An 18,879-nucleotide genomic window follows, 5' to 3' on the forward strand; every position below is an offset into this window, starting at 1 on the left:
TTACCAAAGCCCATTGCCTCCAAAACAGACCACAGGAACGACCACTCCAGCCGGTCAAAGGCTTTCATGGCATCAAGTGACAACACAGACATAGGTGTGTTTCCGTTTGGTGCTGCATCAATGACATGAAGAAGACGCCTTACATTGTCTGTTGCCAGTCGTGATTTTATAAAGCCTGTCTGGTCAGGATTAATCAATAACGGCATGTAACGTTCAAGACGGCGAGCAAGGAGTTTGGCAAAGATCTTAAGATCTGAATTTAGTAGACTAAGGGGGCGGTAACTAGAACAATCAGTGGGGTCCTTATATCTTTTTAATAGAAGTGAAATAAGAGCTGTGTTAACATCCCGAGAAAATTTGCCTTTTTCAATGGAGAAAACAATCATATCCATAAGAAATGGCCCCAGCTGATCCCAAAACCTGACATATAATTCAGGAGGGATCCCATCATTACCCGGCGATTTGCCTTTCTGCATGGCCTTTGCTGCGTCTCTCAACTCATTAAGTGTGATTGATTTATCTAAATCAGCCGAATTCATCCTCGAAAGTTTTGGTAAACCTAATTTATTCAAAAATTGATCACATTGCTTTTTGTCTGGGAGCATCTCTGATTTGTATAGATCAGAATAAAATGTTTGAAATATTGTATTTATCTGTTTGGGATCAGTGCAGATACTGCCATTGGGAGATTTGACGGCTTGGATGTCTGAAAAGTTTTCACTATTCCTAATCTTCATAGCCAAAAGACGGGATGGTCTGGCACCATGAAAATAATACCGTTGCCGGGTCCTGTGAATTTGAAATTCCGATTGCTGTTTCATTATGTTATTAATTTCTTTCTTGACTAACGTGCGCTGCAGTGCCACTTGATCCGTAAAATTCTTTTGTAAAATGGAGTCCAACCTGGTGAATTCTGTTTCAAGATCTTGCAACTTAAGGGACCTGGTTTTACGTAAGTTAGAGCTGAATAAAATGGTGTTACTTCTGATTAAGCCCTTAATTGCATCCCAGAGGATTCTGGGATCCTCCACAGAGCCGGCATTGAAACTTATAAATTCTCTGAACCCTGCAACAAACTGATGACCATATGCCTCATTTTTTAACAAAGAAGTATTGAAACGCCATCTAGGTGCGCGCATAGACAGTTGGCCCATGGTTGCAGAACAAAAAACACCTTTGTGGTCTGAGAGAGCAATTGGAAGTAAAACAGCTGTACTAATGGAGTGAAAAAGTTGGGGGGAAGCAAAAAGAAAATCTATTCTGGAGAATGATTTATGTCTACCAGAGAAAAAAGTAAAGTCCTTAATAGAGGGGTTGACTAATCGCCATAAGTCAATAAGTCCCATATTGCCTACCCAGCGTTTTAGAGCTTCTGTGGCCTGCCCCTGCTCCCCCGAGGATGTTGCATTGGACCTATCAAGAGCTGGATCCCACACTGCATTGAAATCAGCGCCCACAACAAAGGAGTAATCTGTTAGGTCCACCATTTTAGTTGTTAGTAAATTATAGAAATCACTGCTGTAGACATTTGGAGCATACGCCGCAACCAAAGCTATTTTCCTGCCATTGAATTCCGTATTAGCAATCACAATTCTACCCATATCATCTGCCCAAGATGACAGCAACCTAATTGGAAGACTGCGTCTCACCACAATGGACACACCCTTAGTTTTAGTGCCTGCCGAGGAGGATGCAATAGTGTGGAAAAATTTATTAGCAAGCCGACCAGCATCTGGTTTTAGCAGATGTGTCTCCTGCAACAATGCAATGTCTACATTTTTTCTTTTCAGCAAACCAAGCGTACTAGTGCGTTTATGAGGAGCATTGAGCCCGCCGCAGTTCCAGACAAGAATATTAAGGTCACCCATAGTCTGTCAGAGGTGTTCTAATGTTCAAACAGAAAATATTACTGCCCTCTCTTTGGACAGAGCCCAGTATAAATGCACTCCAAGTCAAGTTCCCCACCACACAACACACACAGGATGAAAACACAAGACATGAAACATATAAAAAACAGAAAAAGAAAAACATCATCATAAAAACAGAAAAAAAACTGTGAATTAGGTCTGTGATCATCGATGGATATGGGGCAGCCAGGGACAGAAGGGTGACCAGCCCAGCACAGAACAATCAACATTATCCCCGGCTAAAATAAACTGGCTCAGCAACAATGAGGCTAACAACCAGCAGAAAGCTTGAAACTGAACATTTGGACAGCTGGGAAGGATTTCAAACAGGCCACATGAGCAGGAAAAACATATCCTAAAACAACCAATACTATATCAGAAAAAGCGGCATTAAACCCAGTAACAATAACCTGTGCTGAAACATCACTATAGAAGAAGCTAATTCATATCTTAAACAGTTAAAGTATTGAGAGTTTGAGGCTAGCCCTTTATGTAGATGATGAAAGCTCCTTTCTTGTAATCAGCATAACGCAAAATGCATCAGCAGTTCAGATACACGGTACCTTCAGTCAGGCAGGCGTTCATTCCAGCCGAATAAACACCACATCACACCAGGTCGACTCCAGCAGAAGCCGCGGCTGAAACGAACCCACGGTCACGGCGAGAGAGCACCAGTCACATCCCCTGTCGCAGACTCTGGAGTCGGGGTCGGCAAAGAGTCCAGAAAGACCTCCGCCTCTTCGGGAGAGGTAAAGACCTTGTACTGGGCGCCATCCTTAATCTTCAGAGTGGCAGGATAAATCAAGAAAAAATCCAGACCTTTGGCGCGCGCTGTATCCATGGCCTTGTGAAAAGCTCGGCGACGGTTGACCGTGAAGCTGCTGTAATCCGGAGAGAAACGAATCTTCCGACCATTAATGGAGAGTGGGTCCTTCCGTGCAGCGTTCAGAATGGCTTGGCGGGACGGGTAGCGAAGCACATTGAAGATCAGCATTCGACTAATTCCTCGGTTACGACTACTGTCGTTGTAAATGCGGTGTGCTCTCATAATCTCGATTGGAAGGCCAGCAAGGGCAGGGAACCATTTGGGCAAAGAGCGTGTAAGGAACTGAATGGCGTTTGAGCCCTCGAGCCCCTCTTCGAGGCCAGTGACGCGGATGTTGCATCTTCTGTTCCTGTCTTCCATGTCGGCTAGCTTGCGCTCCATGGCATTCAGCGCCTGACCTTGAATGTCCAGTGCGCTGCTGTTGGTTCCAACCGCGGTTTCCAATGCTTTAATGTCGGACTTAATAGCACTGAGACCCGTCGTCAATGCTGATAGTTCCGTCTGGATAGCGCTTAGCTTTCCATCGTTGTCTTTCCCCATCTGTTGAATCTGGGCGAGGCGCGGCTCGAAATAGCCTCGTTGCTTTTCCAGCACGGAATCTGCAATGGCGTCAATGTCCTGCCGGCTGTTTTTGGCTTTTGTGGACATTATTATCTGCTAAATACAAAAACTCGTCGAAGCAGTGTTTGATAGCCCAAGGAAATCAAATATTTAGGAGAGCTGGGCTCGGAGCTCAAGGCCTAGGCTGCCATCTTGTCCAGCTGATCACGTGACACCGAGAGAGCACAAGATCTAACGTATGTCCCTTCTCGTGAGTAGGGCCAGAGACATGTTGTATGAGATTAAAAGAGTCAATAGCTTGTAGAAAGTCTCTAACCAAAGGTTTAGATTCACAGCAAACACGGATATTAAAATCCCCGATAATTAAGAAACGCTCATAACTGAGAGCAATTCCAGCCACAAAGTCTGAGAAGTCTTTGATAAAGTCCTTATTAATTTTTGGCGGACGGTAGATCAAAGCACATAAAACAGGACTGCTGAGCTCGATTACAAGAAGCTGTAGTTCAAAACTAGAGTAGGGGCTTGATGAAGGTCTCCGACAGCAGAAGCTAGACCTCCACACAGAAGCCAGCCCACCACCTTTACCAGTCGACCGGGGAGAGCTGGAGAAACAGCAGTCGGGTGGAAGAAGTTCAGAAAAGGCAACGGACTTACCATCATGAAGCCAAGTCTCTGTTATAAACATAAAATCCAATTTCTGGGATTCAAAGAAGTCTTTGAGCAGGAAAGTTTTGTTTGCCAGCGATCTGGCATTGACAAGTGCCAAATGCAGAACAAGGTCCTGCTTTACCCGTAAATCCACATAACCCAGAGGACAAAGGTTGGAGAAATCCACTCCACACTTGCGAACTTGGTGGCGGCGAAGAAGAGGGGTCGCCATAGGAAAGGGCAGGTGTTCTGTCAGTTTAGCATACATTGTCAGATCAGCATACGCATAGTGCAAACTGATGACTGCCCCTAACCCTAACCCGCATGAGCATTAACGTAATGTATGCTACTCTTAAGCATATGCTAAACTGACAGAACACCAGCACCAAGCAGGTAGCGGATCAGGAGCAACAGGCCAGATCCACCGTATGCCAAACTCAGCTGTTCGACAAGAGGGGCTGGATCCGGAGAAAAGATCCAGGAAACCACCACTGGTGGAGCACAAGCGGGCCCCGAGTCTCACTACAACACCACCCCGCTTTCCCCGTTTCCTGAAGCGCTTCCTGCGAGGAATGACGCAGGAAGCCAGGCACAGGTAAGCTGGAACCGCAGACAGGCGAGGAGGAGGAGGAGTACCAGCTGTAGGAATCTCCAACCTGAACGGTAGAAGCCATTCACAAGCCACTCGGATGTTAAGAAGTGACTGGCGATCATAAGCAAAACGAGCAGGAGGCACTGTCAACCTGTATGGTTAACACTCACATTGGTGTAATTAACTAGGTTGCTTTAAACCTCAACTCAACTCAACCAGTCTAACTAGCAACAGTGTTAACAGTGCTATAAATTGCTATACATTTTCTGTATGGATTCTAGTTTCTATACATTAGTTTAAGCTAATAGGTAACCATACTGACGGTTACCATGACAGCATTAATAAACAGCTGGTGGGGATTTCAGATTTTTATTTGGTATTTGGTGAAATTAATAAACAATCATGAGTGATTCTTAAGGGTGCACAAAGATTTCTTTTCAATCACAGTGTCATAGAAAGCAGTGAAGCTACATGTACACGATGAACTGATTTCAATCCAGACTTGATCTTCGCTTACAAATGTTTAAGACTTTTTTTTTTTTTTTTACAAATAGAAAGAAAAACAGATCATTAAAGTTCCAGGCATCCCAATGATTCTTAGACAGTTCAGCTTCATTGTTGGGCTTCACAGCTGTCCTATAAGTGGAAAGACTGAATTTTCTTTTTAATGCTATTCTAAGATGCATAAAAAAATATATTTGTTACAAAAAAAGACACTCCCCCCCCCCCCCCAAAAAAAACCCAAAACAAAAAAAAAAACCTTGTACCTGAGTTCACTTCTCAAAAAAGTTTTTCATTCAGGCCTTCAGTCAAGACAGTAAACATATTCACACTTGTGTTTAAATTCATCCCAGTCTCTGAAGTCTTTTTGATTGTGGCCACACTACCGAGTACGGACCATGTTATATTGTTTTGGTTCCCATATTAGGCGAGTGACCATAATATCACTCTTGTCACCAATAATGGGGTCCCAGCAGTACTCAGGTGAGAGGAGGCGACTTGGTTTATTAAGCCAGAAGTACTTGTTTAGATGACTCTCATCATGCCACAGAGCCTCCACTTCATTCATTTTATCCTCCATGATGCTCACATGACAAAAGTCTGCCAAAGCCTTCACTTTTTCCAACGATCCTCCGAAGATAGCAGCATGGTAGTAGTAATCTCCCTCCTTCATGTAAGCTTTAGATTTGGGTTGTTTGTCATAGGTGAACCTCTCCTTTGGAAGTTTGTAAAAATGGGCATGGAGCAAAGCCACAGACTCCCCGAGGGCTTCTGAACCAAATCTCCCCTTAAACTCCTGATCAACATCAAAGCAGAAGAGATAACTGAACTTTCCTTCGAGTTCCGTTTCTATCGTTTCTGATATGGTCTTCATTCGCATCATGGAGATGTCCTGCCATCTGCTATTCTTTTGCACCTTGACAACTTTCAGGTCTCGCTGAGGAGCAAGTTCAAATTTCGGCACCTTCTCTGGTAAATCTGTAAACACGTAATATGTCACCGGTAATCCAATCATAAAATGCTTTTCTGCTGATGTTAGGAAAGTGTTGAGATAGGCATCGAGGTACCTTTAACAGACAGGGAGAGAAAAGAAAAGTTGGACTTCACCACTACTCAAAAATGATCTTGCACCTTCTTCAACTTTTTAAGCTGGAACAAAAACATAAATATAAGTGTTATCAGTCTAGTGTATGACTACTGTCACTGACTCAAAGTCTTACTAGTTCACTAAATAACAGGGCATACTATTTACCTGCTTGGGAAAAAAAACCCTTGAACTCAGAACTAGTAATTGTCCCCACCTCCCAAATGAAGATGTTTATAGAAACACATACCTTCCTACGGCAAACACAGTGAGTGCCACGGTTGTATTTCCTTCTTGGTGCCTTTTGTCATAAAGTTTGGGGTCAAACATTAACTCCCAGATGATAGGAGCATGCCAGGAAGTGAGCGTCTGAACTGCTGGTCTGGCACTGAAATACAAAGGAAAGACCAAAGAAAGTGATCAGGAAACAAACACGTTCCATCACTGAAGATAATTCCACACTTCAAACAGACATCTTTTGCATTTTAATGAGATTAAAAACTCACCACTCCAGTCAGAATTAGTAAGGCCTCTTATTTGCACATTTGAAGTTAAGTTTCAATCTATGAGTTTCATCTTATTTAAATTAGCTTTAAATTTATATACAACTAATATTTCCATCATAAATGCCTCATTGGTGGGGAATGGTAACCATTGGTATGATGACAACATGTCTGACAAAGAGCCTTCATTCCTAATCAGCTAGTTTGGCAGGACAGTCATGTTTAACCTTTTTTGTTTCAAACTTTAATTAGCAATGTTTGACACTAAATTGGGGCCAAGAACCTGTTTATTATAATGTTTTCATAATTGCTATTATAAATTATTTTCCTTCATTTATCGTACCATAGCACTTTATTTATTAAGGAAATTTAAAACAGCAACAAGACCAACCAAAGTGATGCACAGTAAAAAGAAAATCTCAGAGATATAAAATACATAAATAAAAAGCACAGTATCGGCGAATAAGTATAATAATTCTTTTAATTATTCAGGGTTCAGGAACTTCATTTGTTGTTTTTTTTTTTTTTGTTTTGTTTTGTTTTTTGCAGTTAATAACGTTGTTAAAGAACAGCATGTTGTGCAAATTAACATTTAAGATAAATGCAAAATAACTGTGTTAAATTATGTTATTGTTTACCTAATGCAGCACTACAAATGTGAACGTTACATAATTCAGATACTAGGAGGGTGAAGTGTCTTGCCCAAGGACACAACAACAGATTACTGGAGTGGGAATCGAACTGCCAACCTTCCAATTAGTGGACGGCCCGCCTGGACTACCACCTGAGCCACTGCCGTCCCCTTACTGACTCTGCATTAAGGTCGACACCTTTTTTTTAGTTGCCAGGTTGCTATGACCTGTTGAAGAAGTTGCATTTCATTTCAGATACATGGTCTTGTTTCTGTTATTTTCACTGTTCTAGTACTATCTTCGTTTTAAACAGCAGCTATTCTGTTAAAGAACAACTGGAAGTCAAAAGCTAGCTAGATGTTTTTTTCGTTACTAAATTCTTTACTCAGGTTCAGTAGAAATGTTCAAAAACATTTCTATAATGTAGTCCAGGTAGAGGTCCTGTAGTCTTTCCCATCTGCTTTTTCTAAGAGAAATCCAGAGTTTGTATGTAGTATTTATTCATTGTTAATGGAACAGAGGGGATTTTCTTGGAAAGTCTTTTTGGTTATTTGGTTGTTCTTTTATTTTAGGTATGCTGATATCAAAAGATTTAAATAAATAAAACCAAAAAACCTGAAAGGACTGCTCATGTGATTTTATATATTTACGTGTAATTATATTTACATATAATTACGCTTTTGATTAAATATAAATACTTGACAGTTTTTTAATCATATCTGTGCGTTTTAATTTAGAGATGTTCTTTTAAACTGTACCATGTGGATGTGATTCTTTTCCTGAATGTAGGAAAGAAAAATTACTACATCTTTTATTTGTCCATTGATCCTTTAAGTCCTTTTGGGGGAAGAGCTCAAGTTGATAACAATATGCTTTTACTCCCCTCTATTGTAATATTTTGCATGTTTCTGAAGTCATAATTCCCAAAGTCTTCCATTCGAACCCAAACCCATGGTTGTTTTTGAGCCTAAACCTGAACAACTTAAAGAGATATGAATGTGTCATAATATACCACTTTCAGATCATATTTAGGGCCTACATGCTTGTTCAAGTTGGAAGACTTTCTTTATGTTTCCTTAGACCATATTGACATATATCAGTTTGGTTTGGGTCACAAACATCCATCCAGTACACTAAACAAAATCATAACAATGGCCGGCAAAATAATTGGACCAGCGCAAGAACCACTTCTCAGCATCTACAACAGAAGGACAAAACTAAAAAGTTCTGGGAAAGTCTCAGACCCAACTAACACGCTGCACCACTGATCAACATTATAATGAATTTCTCACATTAATGATAAACAGCTTTATGGAAATCAGTTAATTAAGGAAGCTGAAGTCCATTTTTGGAGATCTGATGGCAGACCGCATGGCAGTGATGCACTTCAGTGATCAAAGAAATGGAAGGCGGGGAGAGGAGGACGACTAAGGTGAATGTTCAGATCTTATCTATCTCACATCAGGGACAAAGTCATGTTCATGACAGAACAACTGTTGCTGACTAATGAAACTAATGAAGTGTTAACTCTTGCAGGTTAACATGGTGTGTTTCATTACAAGCTTATGTTTTTTCTTGCACACGTCCTTCTTTTCCATATAAAAAAATGAGCAAATGTTTTTTGCTTGGGGAAATGTCAGACAATTTTTTTGCATCTGTCAAAACTATTTTGTTCCATACTTCAACATTTCATGGGTGGCTGAAACCATGCCTTGTCTTGATTTGACTAGACATCTGCTCTGATGTAAAAATGGAATTATGAGTTAAACAAAAGGGATAAAAGAATGACTGATGACTTGTCATGGTTAAATTTGGTTAAATGCCTTATCAAAATCGTTCTCCTTATCAAAACTTCTTATTGTCTGTATAACCTTGAAAGAGCAAAGTTTAAAAACAGAGTGCAACCAAGTACAATGTAATAAAAGGATAATAAAAAGTTAAAGTTGAACTATAATTATTTTGGTTCTTTATATCTCTGTACCAGGAATTAAAAGCAAGTCTGCTGACTTTCATGTAAAAAAAAAAAAACAAAAAAAAAAAACTGTGTCCTTCTTTTAAAAGACACAACCATCCCTTATGTTGTTGTCCTGGGTATCATATCCTTCTGAGTACACAAAAAGGAAACATGAGACCTGGTGTATGGCTTCAAGGCTTTTTGAATGGGCCAGATATAGAAATGAAACAGTAGGAGACCAGTCACCACCCATACTGCTGAAAGCATCTGCAGTTTTCACACCATACTTGAGTAAGTTTGTTAAACTATTTCAAATTAAAGTGTAATTTTTTTAATGGCCAAATACCAGTACAATACTGACATAAAGCAAACTCTCCCAAATAGTAACCATGATGCTTAGAATGTGCTGTATTTTTATATACTATGCCCAAAAGGCCAGTGGTGTAGTCATTTAAACAACTAAAGTAAACCTCTACAACACATATGCAAGCAGGGTGCAGTAAGGACACTTTATAAAAAAATATGTAAAACATTTTTCAAGGGAAATCTGCAGTCAGTGCAGTAGATCTGGACTGGAAGGTGGTGAAAGGAAGTCCACATAAATTTGGTTTAAACAATGTCCTCCATCAAGTTTGAAATCATACGAAGGACATGAAGTCCATCCTTCATGACTGTATAGATTCTGTTATGAATTTGATTTAGCAATTGATCAAATTTAGATTTTTTTGTGTCTTTTGGGGTTTTTAGCTAGTTGTCTGGTTGTGTGTGGTTTCCTATAATCAAAATAAAATGAATTATGCATTCTCACACACTGCCTTTAACAAACAATTGTCTTTGTTGAAAGTTGCACGCAGAGGTTTGCTCTTTGAGTGCAGTAACAAATTGTCCATAGAACAAAGCTGTGAAATAACTACACTTACTACACAACACTCATGGGCTTGACACACAGGAGGCAACGTCGCACCTTCTCTATTCATTTCCTTTGCGCAATGATGCCTCAAAGCCAAGCGACAGGCAACATTCATGTATGTGAAATGTGGTGCTGGTTCATGTAGATGTGCACATGGGGCTTGCGCTGCGACACAAGAAAATTGAAAAATGTTCAATTTTTGTAGCTATGGCATGGCACTACAACCAACCAGAGAGGGGCTTCAATGACTGACCAATGAGCTGAGAGCAGGCTAGACAGAGCAGTCTGCAAATACTTTCAACATGGAGGAACACATCATTTTAGATGTGTCTGACTTTCTCATACTTTACAATACTTCACGCAAAGATTATAGAGATGTAAATAAAAAGGCAGCTGCATGGCGCCAGGGTGAATTTGTCCGGATGTAGGTCCTGGATTTATGTGGATCAGCCTTGAGGTCCACTAACAAATTATGATATTTATCATGCTGTATCCTTGTTTGTAAATTGGATGAACTCAGGGTTGTCTTTTTCTTTTGTACAGTAAGATTTCTGTCAACTCCAGCAAAATCTTCTGACTCTTCATGTTTCATGCCTTGTCTGTCATAGACTGCTTTGAAAAGGTCAAAATTCCCTCCAAGATCCTAACTACTCAAATTTCTTGGAGGAAAGTTATCCGAGAGCGAGAGAGAAAAACAAAGTTGGTTCCCTCTTTTTATATAGGTTCACCTGCTTCAACTACAACCACAGTTATATTGCCAATATTTACTCATTCTCTGAAGTCTTATTGCTAAATCCTTACAAAGAATCATGTGCATATACAATAGCTGATGATCTAGTATTTTGCAGTTAAGGCTGGAGGGAAGAGACAAACAGAAAAAAAAAAGTTGTTGTAGAATAATTAGTGTCTCAGTGAAACAGTGAGCGTGATAACAGAAGTTTGTACAGACTCTGATATTTCCTGCTGATAGACTGATAAAAAAGTATATTATGATGTAATAAATGTATGATAAAGACTGAGTTAAGCACAAATACATGATAAGTTTTAGAGAAAGATTGCATATGGGTAAGAGATTTCTGTAGGGTTAAATAATTTTAGTAGTCATGGTAACAAGGTGAAGCATCGATGGCTCTTGGTTTAAAACCAAAAGGCCTCCAAGTCAGGTGTTTTGCTAATCTATCACTTACATGGATTTTCTTCAACTACAGTAGTCAGAATTACTGAGAGACTTATTAAAAAACTGATTTACGTTTTGTTTTCTTACCGAAAGTCAAGAGTGGAATCCAAATTGGTGATTAGTATTGGTGCTCCTTCAGTGGCCATTGGTAGATTCTTCATAAAGGAAATGCTTGTTAAATACCTATTTAAAAACGAAGAAATAAAATGGCATGGGACTGGATTAAAATAATTTGAAAGACATAATGGTAAAAAACAAAAACAAAAAACAGCAACTTAATATTTGCTTATATGAAACTGCTATTTAAATGTTAAATAATGAATCCTTTCATACACACCTTAAATACAAGGAAGTGAAACAAATGAAACCTAAAACAAGCAGCACAAGGCAGGTATATGTTCCAGCAGTCCTTCCCATGTTCCTACAGGAGGGGAGGGGGGGGGGGGGATTAAACATATACCAGCACAACAGTTAAACACACCTCATTTATGATATGACTCAGTGTTACGGCTCGCAGGCCCTTCAGCCTGTGGACTAATTGAATGATTGCCAGATTGCCTGGCTATGGAGATCACCTCAGGACTCCTCCTCTCCCGCATGCTGATTGGCTACCATCTACTCCAGTTCCGGGATCCCCCCGTCCAATCAGAGAGCTGGAGCTGCCTCAAAAGAGACGATCACCCGTCATTCGGGGCAGCTGTGGACAGTGGACGCAGACTGCCTGTTTGGGAGATTTCGAGAGTGTGTGTGTTCTGATATCCTGTGTGGACTTGCGATTTGGATTTAGTGTTAAAGATAAACTTGTGAACTTGTTTGTTAAGACCTTGCAATCCCTGTCTGAGGTGATCTGCTTTTGTTTTGTGGTTTATACTGATTCCGCCAGTGTGGGTGTTGACCCGTTATTTTGGGACTCCTTTAGTTATCTTATCTGCTTTGTTGGTCAATTATGGTTTATGTTTACGTGGGCTTTTTGTTGTAACTTGTTGAGGTATATGTTTTGGGACAATCGAAGTCTGGAACCCTATTTTGAACCCGTTTATGTGTGCTTACATGTAAATAAATTGTACTACTTTATTTACTTCCGTGGTTCAGCTCTTGTGTTCGACCCTTTCATACCCCTTCACAAAAGGGGTCGTAACACTCAGACATCAGTGAACTATATCATGAAGACATACAGATGTTATCAAAGCAGCATGACATGATAAATCCTAGTTTTGACCTGAAGTTTTTACTGTTATAAAGCTTGTGATTTGTTCACATTTTGACGCTGAGATGACATTACAATGGTGCAAGAAACAGCAAATCTAGTTGAGATCAAAATTAATCCTGAGCCCAAAGCTGCACTTTTTGTCTCAAATAAAGGACACCAAAACTCAGCCCGTCACATTCTTCTAATATCTGATACATTGATAATTTTTTGATAAACTGATCATGACATGATAATTTTTTTTGTTAAAGAAGATGACTATGCTAATACAACAAAACAAACCAACTAACAAACAAAAAAACTAAACAAAACAACAACAAAAAAACAAACAAACAAACAAACAAAAAAAAAAAACTGATGGCTATTTTACAGTTGATATAAAACATGCAGTAACTGGTCTACAAATCCAGGAAAGCTGCAGGAGTTTGGGGAAAATCACGACTCGATGTTCATGCTACACAGTAATGCCATTCGGTCTCAGAAATGAGCCTGCAGCATTTCAAACACTCATGCAGTGTCTTGAGTGATTTAAAGAATTTTGAGGTATATCTTAATGCAGGGGTGTCCAGCTCAGGTCTTTGAAGGACTACAATCCTGTTAGATGTCTCTGATGCAACACAACTGTTTCAAATTAAATGGCTCTTGTAAAAAGCTTGTTGTCAAGTTCTGCAAAAACATGTTGACCCATCAGTCTGATTCTGGTGTTTTGCAGCAGGAAACATCCAAAACCTGAAGGACAGCAGCCCTCGAGGACACTTTGGACACCTCCATCTTAATGACATTGTATTCTACCTCAATGTGTGGTGTCAACAAATCAAAGCATTGCACAGAGTTTCTGAAGGAGGATTTTCGGCAGCAGAATTATTCCACCAAAGCAAACTACTGAATGTCACAGGAAATCATTCCTGTTAATCGGTGTAAAGCTCTACAACCCACTCCTTACTCATTAGTAACTGGTCAGTCAACGTACATGTTAAACCCCTCACACACAAAAAATATATATATTATACCACCTACAAATACAAATACATGTTTACTCCTTGTATATATTGTGAACTGTTGTTATTCTCTTTTTTATATTACTACTCCTTATGTCTCCAGCGGAGACCTGTTGCAAAGAATTTCCCTTTAAAATGAGTATGTGTGGACTTTTGGTATTAATGCCTTATAGTCTTCTTTGTATTTTTTTTTTTTTTTTTTTTTTTTTTGTGTGATTATTATTTTAAAGCAAATGGAAATCAATAAAGAAGTAAGAAAAAAAAAATAATAAAAAAATCAGACGACATCCAGCAAGCAAATTTAGCTTGACTAAGCGTCATTAGGCTCTGCAAACCTGCTCAGTCAGTTGTGCTTTTTTGATTTCTATTTGTTGCTAGTTTAACCTTTCCGTGCATTTTCTATTATCTACATGAGTGGGAATGGTATATTTGTTAATTTGCTGCTTTAGTGGACATCAGTAACAACACAAGCAAGAATTCACACAGGATGGGACGTCATAATTAAGTAGTAGTCAGACTGCTGTGAGTCCAGTTGGACACAGGTGCTTTCATGTAGTGCTAAAGGCAGCGCTTTTTTTTTTTTTTTTTTAAAGTCATTTGTTTAAATACAAGATCACGATTTCATCACACAATATTATCTTGGGCGTAAGTGCACGCAGCTTATTTAGTGCTGAGTTGAGCAAAAGAACTGGACAAACAAATCTTTCCAACTCGAGTAGAAAAGTTACGCTAAATGCAGAAATGATCCTTAAACAGGTAAGTCTTTAGTTTGCTTATAAAAGTGGATGAGGACTCAATGGTTCAGATAGAGTTTGGTAGATTGTTCCACCAGAAGCTCTGCTTCTAGCTTACAAAACAATAACCCAAACAGGTCTACCTCCACTCCTTAAGAATAAATATTGTAGAATAAATATTTATCTGTGTACATATAGGAAAATGATAGTCATATTTTTATAGAATATTCATATTATAAAAAAATTAAAACAGTATTCTAGAAATATTTTTGAAGAATATATCAAAATTAAATTAATAATAAGTTAACTATTAAGAATTTAGAAAAGCAGTATATGTCTGTAGGAAGTAAAATATTACATGTAAAAATCCTGTGGCCCTTTTTCTCCACAATTCATGAATGAAAGGGTTAAGTTTATTTAACTACTTCTAGTGAGATCATTTTACTTCAGCATTGTATATTTACTTTTGATAGAAACAGCACTTTATTTTTTCAAACTTACTTCCCCTTCCTCCTTTCTTCTTGCTGAAACACGTGGTTGAGCAGCCAAATTGTGAAGCAGTCAGAGTAGCTGGCTGGCAGATCTGCAATGAAACAAAAGAAGTCATTTTACATGCAAACCAAGGTGTTGTCAACTGACTGAAAAACTACTTCTGATGTAGGCACACACACATACACACACACACACACACACACACACACACACACACACACACACACACTTATTAGCTTAGGTAATTTTGCAGCAACGTTGAAAATGTGTGCTTGCTTTACAGTGGTATAGACTTTTGAAACGCAATATTGCACTCTTAGCTAAAACAGCTTGTAATAAAAAATAATTTCATGCAAGTTGTTTTGAACATGACAATACCAGGATATCCTATTTAAAAAGAGATTGTTGTAGTTCATAACATTAAAAAGAACCTTAATAGCCAAGTGAAACTAATTCATTTTAAGGTAAAGTGAAATTAAGACGTGGTCAAACCCCTTTTATAAATTCACAGTTTCACCATTCAGTCTCCTAATGGCATCTACAGGACTCTTCAGAAATAAACTGATATGTGCTCTTCCTGGACGGAAAAAAATACAAAATGGAGACAATTGGCATCAAGCACCAAATGAGGAAAAAAGAAAATCTAACTGAAGTGATTTGACATAAATATGTTTGCATGATTTTATCATCACTTATTGTAAAGACAAGATTTGGGTCCTAATCATAAATGTTAAGCCTGTTTTATTCCTTTCGTTAATCAAAATAGTTGGTTTTAAGGTAAATTAAACTCGGAATCTACCTATTACACGATCAGCGTCACTATGGAGCGTATCGGTGCCACCCAAGTAGAAGAAAAACGGGAACTTATAACGCAATGTTATTAACTGATTGTTATTTTCTTCATGTTTTATTCTTATTATCATAACACATTTTCACGTTGTTGCAACATACATAGCCTAGTTTTCACGTTATATAAAAGTAGTTATACAGCATGGTAAGTTTAAGTAAAAAAAAAAAAAGTCAGACGATATAAACAGATGCCGTTTTATCTGCGTCAGCTGAAAAATTCCGCATGAAGCTGATTAATTCAGCTCAAGAGCAAAGATAATTGTACTATCTGTCGTTATTTCAGTCAAAACATGGACGTTTCTAATCTGCTTTGTATTCTCCGAATAAAACATATGACAAGAAGCAACGCTTTATCCTTATCTTGATGTATTTCCCTTGTAAAGTGTCTTCCCTTCCCACACTTTATTTTTCCTTTTCATGGAGTGGTTGGGAAGCAGCTGGTATGTACGGAAATAAAGTAAAATTATATATATATATATATATATATATATATATATATATATATATATATATATATATATATATAAACATTTATATATATTAAAAAACCAAAACAAACCAAAACATCTGTTTATCAAAACAAAATGCCACCGATTCCAGTGGCAGATCTTAATGGATGGACTTACCGGTGAGGAGCTTTTCTCAGATACCTGCAAGCCTCATTAACAAGTCCAGTGACGAACTGGATTTAGAAACCTCTCCTTAGCTTGTGTATCACCTGGAGAGCTCACCAGTTATGTCGGATTGGGAAGGTAAATGGTACCTGCAGAGCCACCACAGGGTGGGGGACCTTGACAATCCTGGAATGAAAAGGTTTTTTGTGTGTGTACATGTATGTGTTTCCCTTTCAAATTTCTAGTTATTTTAAGGTCATAATATTCGTCAGATTAGCTGAATGAACGGGTTGAGACACATCATTTTCCATTAACAGTAATGATGAATGCTCTGTGCCACATCACCCCTCCTAAATTTGACAAAATGGTTTACTCCACACCTGCGCCGGTCAGTTCAACTAAATTAGGCTTCTTATACACACACACAGAGCAGCTTCACAGAGCCATGTCTTTCCATAAAGAAGTGACAAGTGGATACTGTAGAGTGAAAGGGAAATTTAATAGAGGGGAAGATGCAACTTTTTATAAATTTCTATGACAAGTGAGGTGAGCAGCACACCTGAACTAACAGTTTGTGCTGATAGCAGCTTGTTAGAATTATTTCGGAATGGCACAGATTAATTCATCCAAGTTACCTCCAATCATTAAAAATATGATGAACCTCATAGTAAAAACTATTAAACTTTATATAAATGTTTGATCCCTTTACCAGTGAACAATCATGACTTATTTTGTATAAATGGATTCCTTGTAAGTCCTGGATTGTAAAGATCTGAATAACTGAATACACCAGACCCTCAAAACTGTAATGTTAATGACAAATTACCATCATTTTGGAATTAATCAAATGAAACAGGGAGGGGAAAATTCAACATTAAGGCCATAAAAAATGATGAATAAGGTCATAACAAATAAAATCTTATTAGAAGAACCTTAATGCTGATTAAACATAAACACTTTTGTTTGTGTACGTTCACCAGAAGAAAGGAACACCCACCTTCACTGCTCAGTGTAAGGTGGAAGACACTATGGTGGTCATCATGTTTTTAGTGTCAACATGTCACAAAAGAAATGTTTCTCCAGCTGAGGGAAAGCTGCATTTGTTCAAATTTGAGAAGGAAACAACAGCTACAACCATATTTATATTTGTTATAAATAATTTGAAGGGGGAAAAAAAAATAGAAAAAAAGCATTGCATAATGTTAAAGTAAATGTTGCCAGCTCAATATAAAGGACAAAACTTCACACCTTCTACATAACACAGTGATCAAACAACAAAGTGTGTTTTATCAGAGGCTTTTTTTTAGCTCCACTGCAATGAGAATTTAATATGGAGGGTAATTTCTGTCCACTGCAACAGCTTTACTTGACAATTATGATGACCTAAAGATGATTTCGTTGTGAAGTAATAAAGTATTATGGCACATCCACGCCAGAATAACTCAGGGGACTCGGTTCAGTTGGGTGGGGAATTCTGAAAAATGTTTCTATGGTTTAGTTTGCTTTCACACTGAACCACTAAAGCGGATCAAACCACCTGAATATCACACAACTACAACAGCTGCTAGTTAAGGACACTATTCCCCAAAATGACCACTGACAAAGAAGAAAAAAGAAGAAATTCCATCAAATCGATTGGCCAGGACTGAAAACTGCTCATTCGCTGCAAGTAAACAATTAATCAAAAATAAATTCATGCAGTCTTGGAGTTTCTGTTTTTACTTTGGTGTTCAAACCTAATATGGTTTTCACAACAATCTGTCCAGTGTGAGCAGCAGGAAAAGCAGCAAGTATGCAACATGTTGTGCTATAGTACATCACTTCCTCTCTTTTATTTACTGGATGTTCTGTTTGGTTTCACACTTGGAGGAATCTCTCAGTGATGTAAAAGGGGTTCCAAACGCTTAGGAGACAGTGGCTTTTTGAGAGAAGGAGATTTTGTTAGCGATTGTGTGAGTGCGACGTTACATCCTGAAAACAAATGTAGGGAAAGCATCCCATCAGAATTAGCTTAAATTGGATCACATTTAGCTTTTGGAGATTTTGGGAAACAAATATCTGTGTGAGACGCCGTTGCCATGGGTAACTGCTGAACAAGCTCAGCATATGAGAGGGTGAGAACGGAGCGGGCAGTGCCTTCATCATAGGTAGGCTTTATTTTCCTTAATATAGTTGTTTTTTAAATAGCCTTGCAAAAAGCAGACTTTAAAGTTGTAAAATAGTTAAGGTATATAGGTATATACCTGGAGCAGGTCCCTGCAGCACCCATCCAAGTCGAGTTTTAATGGCTGCAGGTCTGTTTGGTGATCCCCGACGCACAGGTGCGATTGGGGTGATCAAGTGGGAGTGGTCTGCGCCAATGAGCAATAGTGGAGATGCATGTTTGAAAGGTTGTAAGGGCAGGTCTTTGAGATGCTTATGCCTGCTCAGGATCGTGGTGGGTTAAGAATGATCAGCCAGTCCAAATCGTTCAGCAGTGAAGGCTTCTTTGATCTGAAATGTCTTTTGCGGCTGACTTGCAGGAGACAACTGGAAAGAGATGGAGGATCCACTAATAATTTGGACATCCTGACGAATGGTTCTCAGTGCTAAACTCTCATCTGTGCCTTGTAAGCCCAACCTCAGCACAGCGGAGGCTAGCAGGATGGTTCGCTCCGACCCGTCATCCAGTTCCGCATAGGTGTCGAGAG

General features: G+C 38.8%; 1 protein-coding gene across 2 annotated transcripts in view; it reads right to left on the minus strand.

Annotated features, from left to right (window-relative positions):
- Positions 1-5,301: 5,301 nt before the first annotated feature.
- LOC121639597 (N-acetyllactosaminide alpha-1,3-galactosyltransferase-like) overlaps positions 5,302-18,879 on the minus strand; it is a 137,019-nt gene continuing 123,441 nt past the window's right edge. Inside the window, exons 1-6 of one of the 2 annotated variants that reach the window (XM_041984913.1) lie at positions 16,202-16,291; positions 14,736-14,817; positions 11,633-11,716; positions 11,383-11,478; positions 6,370-6,507; positions 5,302-6,102 (exon numbers count right to left, since the gene is read on the minus strand). In XM_041984913.1, coding sequence (XP_041840847.1) covers positions 5,418-6,102; positions 6,370-6,507; positions 11,383-11,478; positions 11,633-11,712 — 999 coding nt within the window. In that variant the 5' untranslated portion in view covers positions 11,713-11,716; positions 14,736-14,817; positions 16,202-16,291 and the 3' untranslated portion in view covers positions 5,302-5,417. Of the gene's footprint in view, positions 6,103-6,369; positions 6,508-11,382; positions 11,479-11,632; positions 11,717-14,735; positions 14,818-16,201; positions 16,292-18,879 lie in introns of those variants that run through there. The other variant, XM_041984923.1, reaches the window with a different exon arrangement.

Source organism: Melanotaenia boesemani, chromosome 1 (assembly GCF_017639745.1).
Source record: "Melanotaenia boesemani isolate fMelBoe1 chromosome 1, fMelBoe1.pri, whole genome shotgun sequence".
Taxonomy (NCBI): domain Eukaryota; kingdom Metazoa; phylum Chordata; class Actinopteri; order Atheriniformes; family Melanotaeniidae; genus Melanotaenia; species Melanotaenia boesemani.